The sequence below is a fragment of the Sprattus sprattus genome, assembly GCF_963457725.1.
Source record: "Sprattus sprattus genome assembly, chromosome: 10".
Taxonomy (NCBI): domain Eukaryota; kingdom Metazoa; phylum Chordata; class Actinopteri; order Clupeiformes; family Clupeidae; genus Sprattus; species Sprattus sprattus.
Genome location: NC_137908.1, coordinates 30,310,297 through 30,332,651, shown reverse-complemented (window position 1 = coordinate 30,332,651; position 22,355 = coordinate 30,310,297). Strand labels below are relative to the sequence as shown.

The following is a 22,355-nucleotide window of genomic DNA, read 5'->3' as shown; positions in this document are numbered from 1 at the left end:
ACATGAAATAAGTGGTAGTGGAATGGTTGACGTGGCCTCTTAAGACCAACATATAAAAAAAATGTGGTCCTCCTAAGCCTTACGGTTTTCGACTTATTCACAGAAAACTGAATCGCCCCACCCTCTTTAAAACGGGTCCAGTCCGACGGGGGTGCAACGGATCAAAACGAAAATCAATGGTTCCAAGCTCATCTAGTGGGGCTACATGCCCACGAAATTTCATGCACCTCAGTGTTTCAGTGTCCCGGGAATCGTTGACAGCAAACAGAAAAAAAACTGAAAAAAACCTCTGAATAAACCTATATGGCTGTCGCGCGGCGGTCATAATAAATACATCCTCAGAACCCCGAGTCACGACTCTACCAGTATCATCCATGGCTGTGTGTACAGGTCAACCTTCTGGAGGAAATGGGCATGGTGATCACATCTAGCAATTGCTAAGTTAACTACTTAAGCTCTTGAAAGCACACAAAGCTTTCAATTCTGCTCCATGTCCTTTTCCCATCCCAACTATTTAGTCTGTGAGCAATATATATCTCTCCGTCTTGCTCTCATTCTTTTTCTCTGTCCCTCTTAATCACACACTCTCTCTCGCTCTCTGTACTAGCTGTTCTTAACGGTGGGGCCACTAGGTGGTGTGAGAGGTCAGAGAGTGCGCCTCCCTACCTTGTATCAGCTCCCTTTCTCTCTCTCTCTGTCTCTCTCTCTCCGTCTCTTTCTTTCTCTCTCTCTCTCTGTCTGTCTTTCTCTCTCTCGCTCTACGCCTACCTGACTGAGGGATTGCCCTCTCAGCATTTCCTGTGCACCAACCTGGGCCTCCTCAACGTCAAACACACTCACCATGGCACACCCTCTCTCACACTCTCACGCCTCCGGCTGCCAGCGGTTACACCTGATTACTCAATAACACCCACCGTCAATCATTTACCAGGCACACTCTGCTCAGCATGGGTGCTTCCTGACTGGTGAAAACACAACCTTCCCTCCCAGCGGAGCAACAGGAACATTTTAATGAAATGTCACAATTTCAAACCTACTCAAGTTAATGAATGATTATATTCAAAATATTATAAACTATATTATTAAATATTAATAAATGCTGACATTCGCTAAATATGACCTGACTATGCTGAAGCAACCATAACCAAATGACCTCTGAGGATACAGGTGTGAACTGACACTAGACACAACATGCTGACGTGACATGATGCAACCACGGTACAACATGTTTGATGCTAGCGGAGGTCACAGGAACTCCTAATGTGACCTAATCCTGACGCCAGCGATGAATAGACCTGCCTCAGTTTCAACAGTGCTGCTGTGATGGAAGTAACACACAACTGCAGCAGATCTCAAATCTGTCTGCCTGAGGCTGTTGTGATGTTTGTGTGTGTGTGTGTGTGTGCGTGTGTGTGTGAGGGATATGCTGCAGTATAAACTGTGCCCTTTCCAGACCAGAGAACGAACTCTGAGGTGTCTTTGATCTTAGCCTCCTCCTATTGCTCCCTTCTTCTTTATCATAATTCCCCCCCCCACCCCCCCCCCTCTCCCTACCCATCCCCCCCCCATCTTCAAATCCTCAACTCTGCTACTACTCTCCCACGGCTATCTAGGTTTATATGGTAGTTTCCCTGCATTTTAGATCTCCCCCTTTTTAAACATTCCATATTCTTTTTTTCCCTTCCATCTCTCTCTCTCTCTCTCTCTCTCTCTCTCTCTCTCTCTCTCTCTCTCTCTCTCTCTCTCTCTCTCTCTCTCTCTCTCTCTCTCTCTCTCTCTCTCTGGCTACAGTAACCTACACATGAATTATTCAGTTTGATGAACTTAGTGCTGATGGAGCTGTTCACGTTCAGCAACTCTATTTGTGTGTGTGTGTGTTTGTGTGTTTGTTTGTTTGTTTGTTTGTTTGTTTGTTTGTTTGTTTGTTTGTTTGTTTGTTTGTTTGTTTGTTTGTTTGTTTGTTTGTTTGTTTGTGTGTGTGTGTGTGTGTGTGTGTGTGTGTGTGTGTGTGTGTGTGTGTGTGTGTGTGATTTAGAGAGAGAGAGACAGACAGATAGAGTGTGTGTGAGTTTGAGTGAGTGAGTGAGTGAGTGAGTGAGGGAGCGAGGGAGTGTGTAAGTTAGTGTGTGCCTGCTAAAAAATGGAGCAAAGTTCTGGACTGGTGTGCGAGGCGATGTGAGCAGATGTATGCACAGTGAAGTTATGTAACACCGCTGCAGCGTCTGTGTCTTTCATATCTTCACTCGAGGAAGAGAAATAGAGGGGTTGCGTGAAGCTGCTACTGCTTATGAGTCTGAAAGCACACATGTGACACAGTGTGTGTGTGAGCACGTTCACGCATTGAAATGTTAGTGCTGCTCGGTCTCTGTCTATCTGTCTATGTATACTCAATGCTAGTGTGTGTGTGTGTGTGTGTGTGTGTGTGTGTGTGTGTGTGTGTGTGTGTGTGTGTGTGTGTGTGTGTGTGTGTGTCTGTGCGCTCCTCTAAGTGTTTTTACCTTGTTGGTCAGCAGGGGCTTGATCTCAGTCAACTGGACATCCTGTAGCTCATCCATCTCTCTGCTCTGATAGTAGAAAAGAAAGAAAGAGAGAGGGAGGGAGAGTCATTACAGATTCCTTCATGCTATACTAAAGCATCCAGTATCAGCAACATTTGCATTTTACCGCCTGTTATCAGCCTCTAATTTAATTACGAACCCACTACAACCTTCTATCACTACTTCTGATTCCAGTCCAAACTCTCTTTTTAACCCACAAACCTTTAAGAACAGAAACGGACTTGGGGTAATACAGTTAAATATCAGAAGCTTACTTTGGAAATTAGATCACGTAGAAGTTTTACGGACTTGACTGTTCTATAGACTGCAATCCTGAGTTCAAAAAGTGCTAATGACCTGAACGTAGCTCTAAAGGACTACAGCGTGCATAGAGTGGGGTTGGGAGATGAGGAGATTATGTCAAATCCGTTTTTTTGTTCTGTAACAATTTTAAATGCTGTCACTACGCCAAGATGTTTCAAATTCCTTGCACTGAAGGCTCATTTGAGGCCTAACGCAGTAAAAGTGGGAGAATGTATAGAGTCTCATCTGCTGATTGAGGTTCCAGTGATCCTAACGCAGTAATAGTGGGAGAATGTATAGAGCCTCATCTGCTGATTGAGGTTCCAGTGATCCTAACACAGTAATAGTGGGAGAATGTATAGAGCCTCATCTGCTGATTGAGGTTCCAGTGATCCTAACACAGTAATAGTGGGAGAATGTATAGAGCCTCATCTGCTGATTGAGGTTCCAGTGATCCTAACGCAGTATCGTGGGAGAATGTATAGAGCCTCATCTGCTGATTGAGGTTCCAGTGATCCTAACGCAGTATCGTGGGAGAATGTATAGAGCCTCATCTGCTGATTTAGGTTCCAGTGATCCTAACGCAGTATCGTGGGAGAATGTATAGAGCCTCATCTGCTGATTGAGGTTCCAGTGATCCTAACGCAGTATCGTGGGAGAATGTATAGAGCCTCATCTGCTGATTTAGGTTCCAGTGATCCTAACGCAGTAATAGTGGGAGAATGTATAGAGCCTCATCTGCTGATTGAGGTTCCAGTGATCCTAACGCAGTATCGTGGGAGAATGTATAGAGCCTCATCTGCTGATTTAGGTTCCAGTGATCCTAACGCAGTATCGTGGGAGAATGTATAGAGCCTCATCTGCTGATTTAGGTTCCAGTGATCCTAACGCAGTAATAGTGGGAGAATGTATAGAGCCTCATCTGCTGATTGAGGTTCCAGTGATCCTAACGCAGTAATAGTGGGAGAATGTATAGAGCCTCATCTGCTGATTGAGGTTCCAGTGATCCTAACGCAGTAATAGTGGGAGAATGTATAGAGCCTCATCTGCTGATTGAGGTTCCAGTGATGCTGTGGCGGATCTACTTTCTAAGTGTTCAGATGCTGCGTTGATTGTTGTGGGGAGGATTCAGAGAGATAAGTGACGGTCTCAATTACTGCCATTTGATAACAGAACAATCTTTCAAATATGGCCTAGTGGGCTCAAAGTCTAGGCTTACTGATTTCATATTTGATTGGCTGTGTCTTTGAGCTAGGAATTATTGATCATTACCGTATTGCATGTATAAGAAAAAACAGATATATGAAGACAAATCTTACACAGTTACAAAGAGAAAACCCTTCTAACATCCCAGATGCTGAAATTGCACTGGACTGTTTCAGAAAACCCCTTTCTTTCTGACAAACACCCGTCAAAAAAGCTTAGAAATAAAAGATCGGTTGTCATCCATGTGATCAGCTTTACTGAACAGATGATCATCCTTTGCTCTTACAAAGAGCACACATCCCTGGTTTGGTGATTAGTGACTGATTGGTTTAAAAACGATCCGTCTGAGTAATGATCCCTGCGTCATTGAAGATGAGGATCCCCTTAATGTATTCCAGACAATTCAATTAAGGTTGATTTTAAAAAAACAAAAAAAAACTGTTCCGTGCCATGGAACTACATTTCCCATTAATAAATGATTTCTTTACGCTACATCACAGCCACATAGGCTTGCTACAGTGCCACGCAGTGAGACCTTTACAACCAACACAACCACTGTGTTCAATTTTTCAGAACCATTTCAGGGGCTGACATCAGAGGCTACAAGCCATTTTCATAAAGTGCATTGCCACAGAGATGGAATTGCCAAATCAGCCTCAAATCATTTGTCAAATGTTTCTGGGAAAAGTAATATAACGAAACATTAATTTCCACTCCTCCGTCCAGAACAGCAATCTCAAGGCAGAACGAGTCAATTGTTTCTATTCCATTACACTGCTTGGGAAAAACAGTCCACATACTAATACATATCCTGGCGAACGTTGATATGGAAACACATTTTTTCCTACACGTCAACAATTTGGCATAAGCCCTCAGACATCATAACTGTGATGTAACACAAATGATTTACGTGTCTGTTTTTTTTTTACAGCAGCAGTGCGCTCTGGGATGCTCTGGGCTGCAAGTGGAGCTGATGAGCGTGTCTCATTCTTTATGGACGTGGACTCAACCCTCGTAACCTCCAGAGAGGGGTCCCACAGAGGAGAGGAGAGCAGGGGGACGCCCAGGCTATTTCCCTCAGGAGAGCTGGCTGTAAATTTGTTCAGAAGGATTGAGCACACACACGTACACACACACACACACACACACACACACACACACACACACACACACACACACACACACACACACACACAAAAGAGGGACCAATACCTCTAATGGCTGCTGCCTCAATGCCTGCCTGCTCAAGGGCAAAACACACTTCCCATTACATTCTCTTAGTCCCAGGGTGCGATAAAGCTTTCAGGTTTCTTTAGGTGTCACGACACATGGTTTGTACGAAAAAATGAGAATTTTTGTGGAAGTGGGATGTTAAGAATTGGTCACATCTCTATTCTCACTTTATTAAACTCTAGCCTGTGTGGGAACTGGTGGAAGCCTCCTGGTTTTGGTTTAGGCACTGCAGGGTTCATTTATCAATGTCTCCAGTTTGATAAGATTGGGTCCAATATAAGGCGTCCAGGGTCGTGACTGGATGGCAGACGCAACATGATGTCAACATTTATGAGTGAACTCTCAAGAGCACTCATGTGTAATCATAGATCAGTGCCACCCACAGAGCCTGTGGCAACCTGCACAGGTCAAGTAACATGGACTAAAGTCACACATCCATCAAAGGTTTCTTGTGACTTTCATGAGATCCAAGCTTTCCCACTATTACCAGGCTGTGGCCGGGGGTCATTGTAAGCCCTGAGTTTTAATCTCAACTCCAACACTCATCGCCACTAGGTTATTGCAATCAATCCCAACTTGAATGGCTTTTTTCTAAAGTCAGTGAATTTGGAATGATTTCAGCCCATACCAAAAACTCTAAATGTTATACGTCACTAATATTACTGTGTGTTTTATACTATGCAGCAAAGCAATGTACTCATAAACTGCTCAAGATGCTTCATGTATTCATTAACGGTAGTAGTAGTGACATTATTATTGTTGGAAAACACTAAGGTCTGTGGAGTTGGAGCCCATAAGAAGTTTAACTGAAAGGAGGTTGGTCAAATCAGGTGTACCCTTAACCTCCATCTCTCCATGGCTTTGACAGAATCGGAAGTCTGACTTAAAATGATATAACTACATCCATAAAGTAGATAACCGTCTGACACTGTAATAACCATTCCAGCTCCACAAGGAGGAAAATACACCTTCAATGCTCCCACACTGTGGCATAATCATTCAGTGGGTTAAATGGCAAGCAGCCTGGAATTCCATTCAGCAAGAAGGTAGTGGCACTAATGCTGGCTCATTCAATTACATAAAAAGTACCCAAAGAGTCGGAAGGAAACTGCTTGTACATTTTTGGAAGAGATTAGCAGGGTCAAAATCTGCCCAGCAATCCCGATAGCAAAGCCGGCTCACAGGCGCTAAATAATATTTAGACAAGGCGAGAAGGAAAAACAAATATTCAACATGCTTCAAAAGATTTACACCAGCGTCTGGTTCAATCCAATGCTTCCAAGGGCTGACACAGAAACTAGGGCAAGGGCAAAGGCTAACTGTAATCATGGCCCCCTATTCTCCAGGCCCCAGCGTAGCCTCGCCAGACAGACACACTGACTGTTTGACTGAGATGGCAGCTTTACATCCCAGATGCCCAATTTTCTTCCGGGGTTTCTAGACATGGAAACAGGAATTCAATCCATCAACTTGGAATCCAAATGCTATTGATTTCCTGATTAAGCGGACAAGGGAAATTCTTCGGAATTCCTTTCCTGCCAGCTCTCTGGACAAAAGCCACTCAAGGACGCAATTCTGTCCGCAGGATTTGGATTGATTCCCTGGATGGACCAACCAACACCCACTCATTCCACCACAGACAAACAGCTCTCCCCCTCTCGTGAAAACAGACCATCCACTGTCTTGAGAGCGCACTACCAACATCCCCCCACTGTAGTCATTCCTTGCATGCTACGTCCCAGCGTTGCCATGGAGACAAAGAGAGGCAATTGTTTATTTTTGGGCAAGGAGCCCCAGAGGACAAACCCATGTACGAGAGAGAGACACAAGCACGGCAGGCTGTGACATTAGTGAACATAGACAGAAGATCACACAGGCTTAGAGGCCCATAAAGCTCAGCTTCTCTCCCCCCGTCCTTTCAAAGTCTGCCTGCTGTTATCTAGCTGGAGCTCCAGGTCCCAGCAGACATGCAGCATTCCAACACAGAAACAGGCAGGAGAGAGAGAGTATCCTTCGGGGTGGTTTGACTCAGTAATGATTACCTCTTTTGCAAATGTTTATCCCACGGCAATAAATTAGTTTGTTATTAAGTTGGCAGAGGTCATAAAGGAGAATGACCTGGGGAAGGGTCTCTGAAATTTTACTGCCACTTTTACACAACGAGATATCCACTTCACAAAGAGATAAGGGTGCGGAGAGGGACAATGGAGGGAGACAGAAAGAGAGGAAATGGAGATAGGATGACAGGAAAGATAGGGAGATAAAAAGGGAGAATAGGATGAATAGATGGGAAATGAAAAAAGAGAGAGAGGTGATAGAGAAAGGTAGCCTGACGATGTCATACTCATAATTCTAGTCAGAATATGAGTCTGATGCTGAGCCATTGGGCTGTGATTATGGGGCGTGTTTCAACGAACCAAGAAAAAAAATGTCTCTTCGCTCAATGGACCCTTCCGCAAACTCCGCCCCCCTTAGCAACGCTTGCTATATCAGTCAAGCATTCACGTTTCCCAGGTTCTCAGCATTGGTATGAATGGCGTGGCAACATGTTTTCAACCGTGTCAATTTCAGCCCTACCCAAAGAAATCACATGCATTTTTTGGAAAAACGGCAAGATCTCAGATCGAAGCAGGCAAAAGGGTCTGCAATATGCTTATATAGGCTACAACCACGACATTACATGCCGTGTTTGTAGACAGACAAATGCTAAGGCTAACAGGTTCATTCCAGCTATGTTTATGTGTTCTAATATCTACACAGTCGCCGCTACGCAAACATGTAAGGTGGTAAAACTGAATCGTATTTTAAGCAAGGGTTTTCTCACGTTTTCGATGCAGTGGGCAGATTTGAGCGGCATAGCTTCTTGGAACAAATGTAGGTGCTTCTGTTTACGTTGCTGACATTCAGCTGATGGGGGGGGGGGGGGGGGGGTCGTCAACATTGTTTAATCCACAGCAGGCATTTCTCTCTCTGGGTCTTGGGTTTCGGGAAGGGATAAAATGTTACCCCTCCCTCCAGCCTTTTTGGATATCGGCTGTCGGAATTACACACTCCATAAGCGCAACGTTTCATTTTCTCTTCTCGAGCAGACGTCTCTCTCATTGACTTCCATTCATCAAAATGGCTCGCTTGACTGAGGTCCCGAGCTTAGTAAAACTTTTACCGGATCCCGTAAGAAGGACGGCAAAAACATATTTTCGATCGACAAATGCCTTGATCGCGTTTCTCTGTTCCTCTTTCAAAATTAATGCGCTATCAATATCTGTGAGATATGCCTGCTCACGTACTTATTAGCAGCAAGGCTATAGCTAGCTACCATTTGTTTCAATGTTTTTTTTTGTCTACGCGTTAGCATAACCTATCAATAATGGTCTAGAGTGCTTCAGTTAAGACCTACAATCCTCGGCAACATTCGTGTTGCACATACACAACTAACCGAGTCAATGTAAACATAAAAAAAAGTCGTGTAGATAGCTTAAACCATATAAAATATGTCCCACTAAGCCCCCGAGACGGCGCCATCTTTGGTCGATGTATATTCTATCTATCTAATCAACTCAAGCGTTGGTTGGTCATCTGCCCATCAACGTATAAAGCCCGCTCTTACAATTTGATTGGTCAGATCACTTTTCCGAGACGTTGAATCTCTCCCAACTAGCTCAAGTCCAGACTGAATCTCCCAGACCAAACATTTTGTGGGCGGAGTTCAGGCTGGTATCCAGGCTAAGAGAAAGGCAAACAGAGAGGAAAAAGAGAAAGAGAGGATATAGTGAGAGAGAGAGAGAAAGAGAGAGAGAGAGGATAGAGTGAGAGAGAGAGAAAGAGAGAGGATAGAGTGAGAGAGAGAGAAAGAGAGAGATGAGGATGATGACAGTGTTCTGTACTTTAAAAGACAGTGTGTGCAGATCTGTGGCGGGCCTAGCATGACTCACCTAAACTGATCACACTAAAAACCCAAACTAGATGTTCAGCTGTTGCTGCTGTTTATATAAGTCCAGCATTGAAACTCCAGACAACTGGGAGAAAATCTCTGCATTTCAGGTTGCATGACTTAGCCGTGCTTCCTCTAATCAGAGATGTGGAGGTGCTCTTCAACAGTGATCAGATCTTGATCTTCTGGAGGACAGCGGAGAATGTTTCTGTAAGTTGAGATGACGATGATTAACAGGGTTCTCAAGATGATCTACAGCAGTAAGCGGTTGGTACTTTACAAAATGGGTCAGTTTTTGCTGACTGTGATCTGAGATTATTTCATAGTAAGGTGTGCTGATAGTCTGGGAAGTCCCGCCCCACTTCTTCCGGCCAAATTGATTTTGCCTCAGAACTGGGTCTGGCCAAGTATGGATACCCGTTCATTTCAAGAGTTCCACAATCCTTGGAGCCAATCACAAACTGGCTTTTGGCTACCTGGCGCGCCATTGGCGGATTTAAACTTACCACGGCTACGTTACAAATTCTACTGCACGGAGAGTTTTTAAACATTGGACATGGTGGCCGCCGAAGCACCGCAAAACTTCGATAAGGCAAGTTTTCTTTGAAAACAGAACAGAAACTTGCCCTGGAACAATTCATACAGAAAAAATATGTGTTTGCTTTATTACCGATCGTTGTATCGTTGTATAGTATCGTTGGTCTGATTGGTTAAAGGCGTGTCCAATTACGTGAGTGAAGTGGATCGCTGATGATAGTTGGCCAGACTAACTGAGCAAATGCAATGCAGTGAAGGGGCAGGGAATTCCCAGACAAGTGTGCTGACCCATAAAGTGAGGTTGTTTTACAGTGCGGAGTAAGCCTTGTGGTTCTGATCTGAGGAGGTCTGAGAGACACAGATGTGTGCTGGTTCTGATTCTATTTGTCTGAGCACTACACAGCATTGTATGATCACTGGTTCAGCTGCATAGAACACTGACTGGCCTTCACGCGGCAAAAATTAGTCTCATCTGTCTGCTGTAAGCATGACGTCCGTCCGTCCGTCACTCACTCACTCACTCACTCACTCACTCACTCAGTCTGTCTGTCTGTCTGTCTGTCTGTCTGTCTGTCTGTCTGTCTGTCTGTCTGTCTGTCTGTCTGTCTGTCTGTCTGTCTGTCTGTCTGTCTGTCTGTCTGTCTGTCTGTCTGTCTGTCTGTCTGTCTGTCTGTCTGTCTGTCTGTCTGTCTCTCTCTCTCTCTCTCTCTAAATCACACACACACACACACACACACACACACACACACACACACACACACACACACACACACACACACACACACAATCACTTACCCACACACACACATACATGAAACAAAAGCGAGTCTTGCTACCTGCCATGTCAGCGAATGCTGCCACATGATGGATTGGGGAGATTGTGCCTTGCTGGCACCCCTCCCCCTCTCCAGCACCCTGTTCATCCATCTCCATCTAACAATGGTGGTGGGGTGGGGCGGGGGACGCCGATGAACCAGACTCTTCACAGGCCCCAAGACTGACCCCAGGAAGTCCACAACTAAATGCCTCCAACTGGTTATGAGCACTCACAACTGACCCTGAGTCAGTAAAAACTTTGTCTTAAAGACAGAAGAGACAACTCACACATGATTCCTATCATTTAAAAGTAAGAGGTTCTCAATCCTTCCAGTAGGGACCCCTCTGTGGAAAATCTCCAAGCATACCTGATTGGAATTAGTGTCATTCCAATAGCTTTGGATTTGTTAAATCAGGTGTATTCAGCTAATTAAGTGCCACTGATCAGCTCAGTCAGGTATGCAGAGCGGGGAAATAAAGGAAGCATGAAGTGACTGGGGGGCGGCGGACTGAGAAGCCCTGCCATAGATCAGAAACTGACAGCCTCATTACCATCCATTTTATCCATTCGAAATAGAAGATGGTATTGTTCCGTTAAAATAGGGAATTGGAAGTGAGATGTAGCCTTGTTAAAGGTACAGTCCGTGATTGTGATCAAATACATTTTTATCTCAAACGCAATTAATTGCTCCTCACGGTCCTCTAGCTGTCCGTTCAGAGTTAACATTCAAAAAAGCTCCTATGTCTGTACACAGTCCCAGGCTCTGCAAATGGGGAACAACAGAGTGGCTCGGACTAAGCCATAAGTAGCCAATCAACACAGGTGCTTCAGGAACATGGAGTGGAGCAGTGTAATTTGATTGGCTGTTGAGCTCAAGTATCAACGCTGCACTGGATCAAAGATTTCCATCACAGAAATCACACGCTCAGGTGAGAAAGATGCACACACTTCCCAGAATTCTCTCTGTTTTCTGCATGTAGGTTGACAGGCAGCTGAAGGAGATCAAAGAGTCTTATCATGAATCTCATACACACTGTAGGCAAACACCTACACAGAGCTGAGAATACAGGAGCTACTGACAACCAGCGCCGTAAAGCATCCGGCCGCCTTTGTCATCTTCGGGATCACAGAGAAAAACATCCCAGCTGCTGAATTGCCCCACGCTGCCTGCTTATTAAAAGCTTCTTCCGCCCCATTTTCCACAATCATTAAACCTTCACAAACGATGAGGCGGCCACGTCGTGACGCAGAAGGTTATATTAACCTTGAAATGTATTAGAATTCTCAAGGTCCAGGCCTTCAGCACGCTAATGCAACCTAATGCCACCCACTGGAATAGTGAGCAGTGGTCCAGACTGACGTGTGGCCTTTGCAGACAGTGTTTAACCACCCTTGACAGAATGTCTATCTCTTGATTGTTAGGAGTGGTGACGTGACATCTGGTGTGTGTGTGTGTGTGTGTGTGTGTGTGTGTTTGTGTGTGCGTATGCATGTGCATATGTGTATGTGGGTGTGTTCATTTCACCTGAGGTATGACACTTTTTATGAACCACTGTAGTTAAAGCCTGTGCAGTTGTGATATTGTGAGTGGGTGGTCTTTTGAGACACGACAAGTAGCTCATGTCACTCAAAGTTTACCAACAACGCTACAAAAACCTCTGCCTTCTTTATTTCCCCAGCTGTGACAGATTGAGCTCCATCAAGGGCAAACAGCCAAGAGCTCTGACTAGAAATGTGTACTCTCTCACACACACACACACACACACACACACACACACACACACACACACTTCCCCATGCCTCTAATCTGGTATCCCGGGTGTAATTCTGTTTTAAGAGACTGTGACAGGTTCAGCTCCAGATTATGTCCGACCAGCGGGCCTCCAACCAGCGGTCGTTGGGTAAGGGAATTAAGGGAGAAAATCTCTTCATTTCACATTTTCCCCCAACGGACCAAAAACAAAATTCAATGTTTGTGGTAATACCGTGACACAATCGGTCAAAAGGCACAGGTCAGAGGGAGACACTCCAGGGGTTCAGAGAGATTTGTTGACAGGAACGCAATGTGAATACATACACACAAATTCTTACAAATATATCAAACACCCTCAATTTACCAATGTAATACACCTTTTCTATCTACGTCTGTCTCTCCCTTTCTATCTCATATCTCACAGACACAAACTGTGTTACAGAACACAAAGACATCCAAGCACACCCACCTCGCTCCTGTCTCTCACTGGTCAATCCCTCCCCTCCATCTTAAACACACACAAAGCATCTGCCACATGACTGAATGTAAATGTAAAAACAGATGCAACCATGCCACCCCCACCCTAATATTTAGCCACACCTACCAAATGACCCAATACTCTCCTCTTTTCCTCTCTCTCGTTCTCTCTGCTTTACACATAGAGGCGTATGGTCGTGTTGCGGTTACCGAGTGATGTTACCAAGGCACCCCTGACCTCCCGTCTCTGAGGCACTCCGCTGCACGAGCCCAGATTCATCTGGAGCTCCAGCGGCCATACCTGATGAATCTTAAACAGGAAGTCTCTGTGCGGAGGAGCGGGGCTATACTTCCCCTCCCATCCTCTGGGTCTCCACTCCTCCCTCCCTATCCCCACTGTTCATCCTCCATTACTGCCTCAAGAGGGAATGACTGCTCTGGAGACCGAGCCTGTGACCTTGTGTCTGTGTTTGTCTCGTCTCTTGCCTCGCTCACTCCTTCTCTCTCCCCCATTTCATTTTATTTTGAGATCATGCCAGTGCCTCTTTCTCTCCATCTCGTTATGCATCCTCAACCCCCCCCCCCCTCTCTCTGTTGTTTCGTGATGGAGGGATCCCTGTGTTGTGCGGAAGAGTGACTCACACACAGGGGCTCACTTCATTAGTAAAGCCCTGGGCTGCTACAATGCAGCTCTGCACCGCTGTGAGTGCCAAAGGGGGAGTTCCCCTCATGCACACTACACTACATTGCACATAAACACAAACATCCACACACACACACAGACACACACACACACACACACACAGTGTTTGAGCGAGAGAGAGGGAGAGGGGGGAAAAAGCATACACTGCACACACCCACTGTACAGATACTGTCACAGGCCACTGGAATCAACGCGGACAGGGACAGACAAACACACACACACACACACACACACACACACACACACACACACACACAGTGTGTGAGTGAGAGAGAGGGAGAGGGGGGAAAAAGCATACACTGACTGCACACATGCACAAACTCACTGTACATATACTGTCATAGGCCACTGGAATCAACGCGGACAGGGACAGACACACACACACACACACACACTGAGCGCCTTACAGGTGGAGTGATCTGACGGGGAGGAGGGTGTTCCCTGGTCCCTGGGCTGCCCCCTCTCGTTCTCTCTCCCCATCTCCCAGAGCTTTTAAAGGATTGCATTATTCCTCCCAGAGCCACTTTATCGCCTAATGGCCTTTAGAGATTAAAAAAGCCATCCAACATATTGATTCAGGGCCTAATATTTGTTGGCATCTTCGCGGAGTCTGTTTAAAAATGTTACCACCCCCATCCCCACACCTTGTGAATACACTCAATATTTCAGGTTCTGACACCGAAACAAACACACACTATGCAACGTATTTTTTTGGTCTCTTCTTGCCCTACTATGTACTTATTTGACTGTCAAGTCAGTGCTTTGGTTTAATACTATATCAAATTCCGTTTCTCTACACTTCAGCGTAAAATGTTGTAGGTCTACTTCATGTTTACATACATACACTATAAATGTTAAACTTGTGCAGCTGGTGAGTTTTGTGCAGATGTGTTTTGCCAAAATTCGCCAGAGAAGAGAGCCACCAAAATAGAAAATCACTGGGGCTGGCAATTTTAGTTCAGCATTGACCTGGGAGCCAACAAACACACCGGATGCTTGTTGTGCTGGGAACACACAGAGACTAATGAGACCTCCGACTGAGAGCAGGGAGCCAACCACTCCTCACAACATCTCGCCCTGAGAATAGAACCATTCTGACGATGAGCCCCTTCCTAACGAGTTCCTCTATATTGTCAGGAGTTCATGTATAAGTGATGCCACAACCCCAAGTGTTGTGGAGCTCATTCATGTGGAGCCGGTTTGAGGAGATGTGATTTGATTCTTGGAAGACTTTTCTCTCCTGACCCAGAGAAGCAAAGGGGATTGTTTGTAATGGATTGCAGTGGGCCGAATAACAAAAACCTCAGCAACACCTTCGACACGAGACAGAGACGAGATGAGGTTTGACTCCTCTGGCTAACCCATTCTCATTGCAGCCAAGGGATCCACATTACAGACACTAAGCACTCAGTCATTGTAGCCTCTGAAGAATCCATTAGTTTCATCGGAATGGCAGATGCCTTTTGTCATTTAGCAGCTAAGGGTGTTTTTGGAAGCACAGTCGATTTATAAACCAGCTCAATCAATTAATTGAAGGAATAAAACAATTCTGATTCATTAGAAACCTTATTCTGAAGAGCCTGGGGAGAAATCAGGATGCAAGAGGCACGCATCCAGACAGTCCCGATAAATCCACTGCCAGGCGAAATATCTCATGGCCAGTCCTCCAGATGTGGCACGAGTTTGGCTAAATGCCTAGCCTTGGCCGACTAGCGCTTTCCGCGGCTGCTATAAATAAGGCTAAATGTGTGAGATGTTGAGGCAGCCTTCAGTGCTTTTAATAGAGCACCTGCACGCTTCGGGCACAGGCCCCTGGGAGTTCCCAGAGCAGGAAAGAGTAAGACGCATGGCTGAGTGGGTCACTGGCAGCAGCTAGCGCTAGCAGGCTAGTCCAGTATCGTCTCTGACTGGAGTAGTAACCCTGAGTGAAACCAGAGGCTAACTGCTAACTGGTATAAGTGGTTTACAACCCACTTTCCTATTGCCTGTGGATAAAGGCCTTTCATTTCAAGCTACTCTTAGACACAGGTGATTGTTGCAGTAGCCTGGTGGGATGGATGTGAGGCGGAGTGGTAGGAGTGACATCCGGCTAAAAGGGAGAAAAGCAGGGAGCCATTAACCTGGTGAAGCAGTATGATTGGAGAGTGAAGGGACTGTTGCTAGAGCAGGGAAGTACAGCCTTGAAGATGAAGCTGAGCTGAATGTTAATTATCTTTGTGCTTAATGATCTATGTGGTTTCAGCATGGCCTTCTGTTTAATGAACACACACACACACACACACACACACACACACACACACACACACACACACACACACACACACACACACACACACACACACACACACACACACACACACACACACACACACACACACACACACACACACACACACACATACACACATACACACACACACACACACACACACACACACACACACACACACACACACACAGACAGATATGGACAAAAGCAGAGACAGACACGCTTTACAGCATTTACATCGATATATTGTCTAGCCTCAGCTGCAAGAGTAAAATAAATGCTTTCCACAACAGTGGGTATTTTTAAAAACTAAGCTTCAAGCAGATTTCAGATGAAACAAAGCTCTGGGATAAATAAGATGCCTCTTTCTTCAGTCCAGCTGCTTGACAGGGGTGATGAGGAGGAGTGATGATGCCCAGAGGGGCTGACAAGGAGAGAAGGAAAGAGAGAGAGAGAGAGAGAGAGAGAGAGATGCCTTGCCACTATGGGGATCTCACAGGAGGACTGACAGTCTGATATGATGTCAACAGTCTCACAATGCCCACTCTGTCCTCACCTCAAGTGTGCGTGTGTGTGTGTGTGTGTGTTTGTGTGTTTCTGCCAGTTTCCTCAAGCCTGAATGTGTTTGCCGTATGTGTGTGTGAGGGTGTGTGAAAGAGAGAGAGAGAGTGTTTGTGCTGATTCACACAACCTTGACATCCACCTCAACAGCATGACCTTTATCAATGACTGCAACTCACATTCACTTTCTCTTGCAGGCCTTCATAATGTCAGCCAGACCAGAGCCTCTCCGGCCAGGAAGGACAGAAACACGCCTTTGAGTACGGCTCCAAAAGCGCTCGAACATCACCACACAATGTCCTCCATTCCAGGTGTAATAGGTCCCACAGTGGCCTCTGTTCCAGGAACCCAGGGCTATGCAAAACCAGACTAACTAACCATGCTTAAGCAGGGAGCCATGCTTATTGGCTCTGAACACACAGGTCACGGAGAAGAGAGCCAAAATGAAAAAAAATAAATCTCTCGTAGGTGACCTCTACGAGCACCTCTCACTCAGTGAATCAGAGGCTGCCACCGCCGCCACCGCCATAGCTGCTGCTGTTGCTAGACGAGTTCCCCCTCACGCTTCATTTCAGCACACTTAACGGAACACTAGCCAGACAAGACGAGGAAAAAAGCTGTCTTTGCCGGTGCAACACCATCCACCATTTGCCTAGATGCAATTAAAATGTAGCGGGGGTGTTTCATGCTGCGAGACTTTCTCCGGCACTGCAACTCTGCAGAGCAGCGGAGAGGGCCTCTGATGCCAGTGCCAACTCTGTGGGCTGCTAACCATCTCTGTGGGTGTAGTGGCTGTGGGTGTAGTGGATTCTGCACGTTCTTCAATTGCTCCTCAACTCTGCAGCATCGGAGACTGTGCCAGGTGTGGGAGTAAGGGCATCTTTTCAAAGAGACTCCTGGTCTTGGGTAATAAGCCTGGATACCTGCCCAGCACCACACCGCACAGTCTTGTCCTCCAGGTGAGGGTGAAAACACACAGGCTGGAATAATAACCGTGCGATGGAAGCGCCGTAACACAATAACTAAACGGCCATATTGATAATTTCTTTCATATCCCAGGTGGCAAAGACTCGGGAGAGGACACTTGAGTTCCTCCGCCTTTGCTGTGTTGTAATGATATTCTTATTGCCTCCCTCTCCTCTCTCTCAGTGAAGCGGCAGTCAGCCCAGGACAGGACAGGGGACACAGAGGCAGCGATGCCCTTATTAAAAATATCCCCTTCACTGGAGGACGTCTCGGGACACTGAGTGTGGGTTTGGACCGGTTCCATTCTGCCGGATCAACAAGCCTGACACCTGTGCCACTGCTGGGACACCTGCTGCTGCGGTTCTAGCAGATCGGGCCTGCCTGGGCTGATCTGGAGACAGAACCTCCATGCTGCCCAGCCCTCAGGGACAGCCTTGGAGAGTGCTTGAGATGTAAATGTAAGGAGACCAATGCTCATTCACTCACACAGTCAGCTTATACACACACACACACACACACACACACACACACACACACACACACACACACACACACACACACACACACACACACACACACACACACACACACACATCCTGATATAAAAGCACAAGCACAGAGTGATTTACTCACATTAAAAAACAGTATTGCAGATCTGGACATGGATACCACCATGCCTGTATACAAAAGGTGAGATTCAGAGGGCGATGATAGTGATGCTGACACATGCAGATAACTACAGGTGCACACACACACGCAACTTTAAGTTATCTCTTTCCTCTTGTCTCAATCAGCTGGATTGTTCTCTCAGACAACCCTTACAGAAGCAGCCTGATATGCGGACACACACACACACGCACACACATTGCTTCCCTTACACAAACGTGTGTTAGCACACTTACACACACACACACACACACACACACAGACACTGTTACTGCTTCCCTCACACAAATGTGTGTTTGCATACATATAGACAGAGAGAGAGAGAGAGGCGCAAAGGCTTAATTAAAACTCTCATCTCCCATGAGTTTAAGCAGGCTGATCTGCCAATCAGCTCAGGCACTCTCTTCACTACACCCCAAAGCCTTGAAGTGATACCTGATTTTGGACTGCTTTTCATCTCTCTTAATCTGTCCCTAATGTGTGTGTGTGTGTGTGTGTGTGTGCGTGTGTGCGTGTGTATGCATGTGCATATGCGCGCGTGTATGTTTAGGTGGACAAGGGACTTACTAACTTACTGCCCATACATAACATAGCAGCTGACTGTAAAACAGATAGGATGCAGATGTGTTTTATACTCAACTGTTATCTGGGATCACCTCAGTCATGGTGATGACCCGTAATCCTCTATTCTCAAGCACATCGTTCACAGTAGACTCTGTTCTGTTCCGGAACACAGGTAAACAAACACCACAGGTCTTGCGATGATACTTGCTCTGTGTGTTATATCCCCATGTGGGATCCCTTTGACGCTCTTTAATTAAGCTCTGTGCATGTGCAATGGAAACCCTTCCTCATTTGCTTATGATGTCTACCTTATATGGGTTTACAGATGAAACCTGAATAACACATTCTCCCTCTGCTCCGCTGTGTATCTCAACAACCCATAATAATAATGTGTTAACAAACAAGCCACATCTTGTATTTGTATAGTATTTGTAGTTCTACTACATGCATGCCAATGGAACTTTTTTTTAATTGGACCCCTGAATGGAACTGATGTTGACCAAAAACAACATGAACCAGCGGCTCACTATTTGTTTTGTAAACACCATCAACTGCCGATTTGAGATATCGTCGTGACTTGCGCACGCACACCTGCCGACACATGCCGGTGTTGAAAGACCTCCACCAAGGCGACCTTCGCATAAAAAACAAGTGACCGAGGACAATGTCATATCGGTGATTCCGGAAGTCGTGTAATCCCTCTCCCAGTGATCCAAGTCCATCAAGAGAATGCAGGTCTTCGCCAACTCCTTGTAGTTTCGCTCATGTTAAAAATAGCACATCAAACAAACAGCCAACGAAATACAATGTTTACTACAGGCTGCACTGAAAATGTTTCAATGTATAGGCCTAATCATGTTTTGTAACAGCATTAGGCCTCCGTTTTGATCAGTAGCCTGGCATCATTATATGATTTGAAAACAGTTTAAAAATCGTCTATTTAGGAAAGGTTACTAAGTGATGAATTACTGAGGTAAAATAATTCCTCTTACAATTTACCCCTTTTTCCAGAGTACTCCATCCTCCCTGTCCCTGCGCACGAGGCATAGCTCGCTTATTTCTGATAAATATTCACAGTTAACCATGGGCTAAATAACTGAAGAGATTAGTTTACGTTGATAATGAAACATAGCTATAGACAGTGGCGGTTTTAGGCACGGGCGACCCGGGCAGCCGCCCGGGGCGGCATTTTTTCATGACACGTGAGGGGCGGCACGAGCACTTAAAAAAATAGTAATAATAATCTGGGTCGCGAAGCGCTTTTCTATTTCTATATATCATATCACTACGTGAGGAATTGGCAAATTGGCGCCCCCTGCAGCTGCAGGCGCACCTGCTCGCTAAGAAGGTGCAGCGCAATCCTGGGTGAAAGGGGGAAAGAGAGAAAGAGAGAGGGGGCGGCGGGCAGTTCAGCTCTGGGTCTCCCAATAAACATTATAATTACCCTATACTTTTTGTTTTTCTGAATTGTGTGAAATGGCTTATAAAAATAGGTAATACAGAACGATTATGTGGTCACCAAGGGCAAGGTTAATTGGTGGAAGGAGACCACTAACTGCATCAATTTATCCAACTGGTGAAGGTAATAGTGAGCAGAGTATAGATAGATAGATAGTCAGATAGATACTTTATTCATCCCGAGGGAAATGTAATACATCTTTAACAGAGTAGTCTATTACATTATCGATAAAGCTATTGAAGGATGCTCGAGTGGACAAGGTAAAAATGTGTTTTATTTTATCAAGTGTAGCTTAACCAATACTCTATTACTGTAAGGCAACCAGCTAATGTTGAGCACCAACTGAGTTGTTTGCTAGCTAGCGTTAGCTAGCTGATTTGACCATAGGGTATGAACATGTTCATTCATCTGACACTAGGCTAAAGTGTTAGCGAAATCCCGCTAGCCACAACTACATAATGTAACAGCATACAGAGTACTAGTATAATCTTAATAATTAGCAGGTCGATAGCTAGCTGGTTAGACCACAGATTTCCTTTTGACACCACTAGACTAGCAAGCGTTAGCGAAATCCCATTAGCCACTATTAGCAAACTCAACTAACTATAATGCATGTTGAGTGCTTGCACAACATAACTTGCAAAGAGCTGGTGTTAGCTAACATTAATGCACATGATGTGTGCATTGATTATCTAAAGTGTGTTATTTAAATGCTCTATTGAAAGAGTTGTGCGATTGAAAAGCATACAGAGTACTAGTATAATCTTAATAATTAACAGGTCGATAGCTAGCTGGTTATACCATAGATTTCCTTTTGACACCACTAGACTAGCAAGCGTTGCACTTGCACAACATAACTTGCAGATGGCTGGTTAGCTAACATTAATGTAAATTATGTGTGCAATAATTATCTTAAGTGTGTTATTCAAATGTTCTATTGAAGGATTTGTGCAATTGATACATTTCATTTTTTCTTTCACTTATATTGTTATAATTGGAAAAAGTAAGATTTTCTTTTCGGGTGGGGGGGGGCGCTCGGAGGGGATATCGCCCGGGGCGTAATTCCATGCAGAACCGCCACTGGCTATAGAGATGTTACAACAGATACGAACTATGTTACACGCGTTAAGTAAGCGTAATTTTCATACAGGAAAACTAAAGTTTGGATTAATTATGTCTACTGTAAGGGTAGGCTACTGTTACCCACTGACGCCTAAATAAAGACCGCGGAAGGCTCCAATATCAACGGCCACTGATTTAATATAGGATTCCTCCTTTTTTCTTATATAACTTCTGTGAATAATCTTGTAAAGCATGAGCGGTTGAGCTAAATGTGGGCTACTGCTCTCGTAAACCAGATTGTATTGTGGACATGGTAGCCTAATTGGAAGAATTGCTGACAAAAACATAATTGTAGCGCCCTATATTGAGATCGAGGCCGTGTGAATATGTTTCTCTACCGGCAATGTCACTTAAAGCTCTATATTATTTTCACCACTGCGATATCCACATCTGCATTTGACATTTTAGAGAAAAAATTATCATAGCTCGAATGCGATGCGCTGTAGCCTACTTACCGCCTCGAACAAATAATAAAACGCCGCCCGACTTCAAAGAAATGTCCAACAGGGTCGCTTAAACTGAAACAATGTAGATGAGAGGTCCGCTTGGCTGCACGTTTCGGTTCGGCTGTACGCTACTCTCGCCTCTCTCTCGATGTCACTCTCGCTGGGCGGAACTATCCACACATTGCAGCCAAGACATCAAGGAGGACAAGCGAAGCAGCTGCACAAATGCATGTGTACGCCCCATAGACGGAACGCCCTCGTGAGGTTATCTGATGATACATGAACTGGGCTATTCATTTGGATCGGGATCCTAGCTTTTGTTAGCCGTATAAAATAGCCTACAAGGCGGGCTATTTTTGTTTTTATTTCCATATTCAAGAATAAAAGAGAGTGTATGTTAGGCTTAATTGTAACGAGTGTGAATCCGATACCGCTTTTCTGGAAAAGGTTCTTGAACATTTTTTTTTTTTTTTTTTTTTTAAATCACACCAGCTCAATTTGAAGCTATGGCCTACATTTCAAAGGGGCATCTTGTAAATATCATGTGCTCTGTGAATCTTTCCTTGATATCCCAATCCAAAGGGTACTGGTAGGCTATCACTTCTGAAACAACACCATTCTTTGCTCATAAGCTAGACTGTCCAGCAAGTTTAAAGACTATACATATTATATACACTGACTAGACCTACCCGTTAAAACCCCCCTAAAGGATTGCTCCCGATTCTTTCAAAAGAGTTGCATTACAGACATTTAAAGAGACAGAAACAAATCCAGATCAGAAGTTTGAATTTATTCACAAGCCCCA

The 22,355-nt window shown here is 45.1% G+C and overlaps 1 protein-coding gene across 2 annotated transcripts in view; it reads right to left on the bottom strand.

Moving 5' to 3' along the window:
• Positions 1-21,666, bottom strand: part of ndrg3a (ndrg family member 3a) — a 52,814-nt gene extending 31,148 nt beyond the window's left edge. For both annotated transcript variants that reach the window (XM_080845576.1, XM_080845577.1), the window contains exons 1-2: positions 21,560-21,666; positions 2,499-2,564 (exon numbers count right to left, since the gene is read on the bottom strand). In XM_080845576.1, coding sequence (XP_080701702.1) covers positions 2,499-2,555 — 57 coding nt within the window. In that variant the 5' untranslated portion in view covers positions 2,556-2,564; positions 21,560-21,666. The remainder of the gene's footprint in view (positions 1-2,498; positions 2,565-21,559) is intronic.
• Between the last annotated feature and the right edge of the window lie 689 nt (positions 21,667-22,355).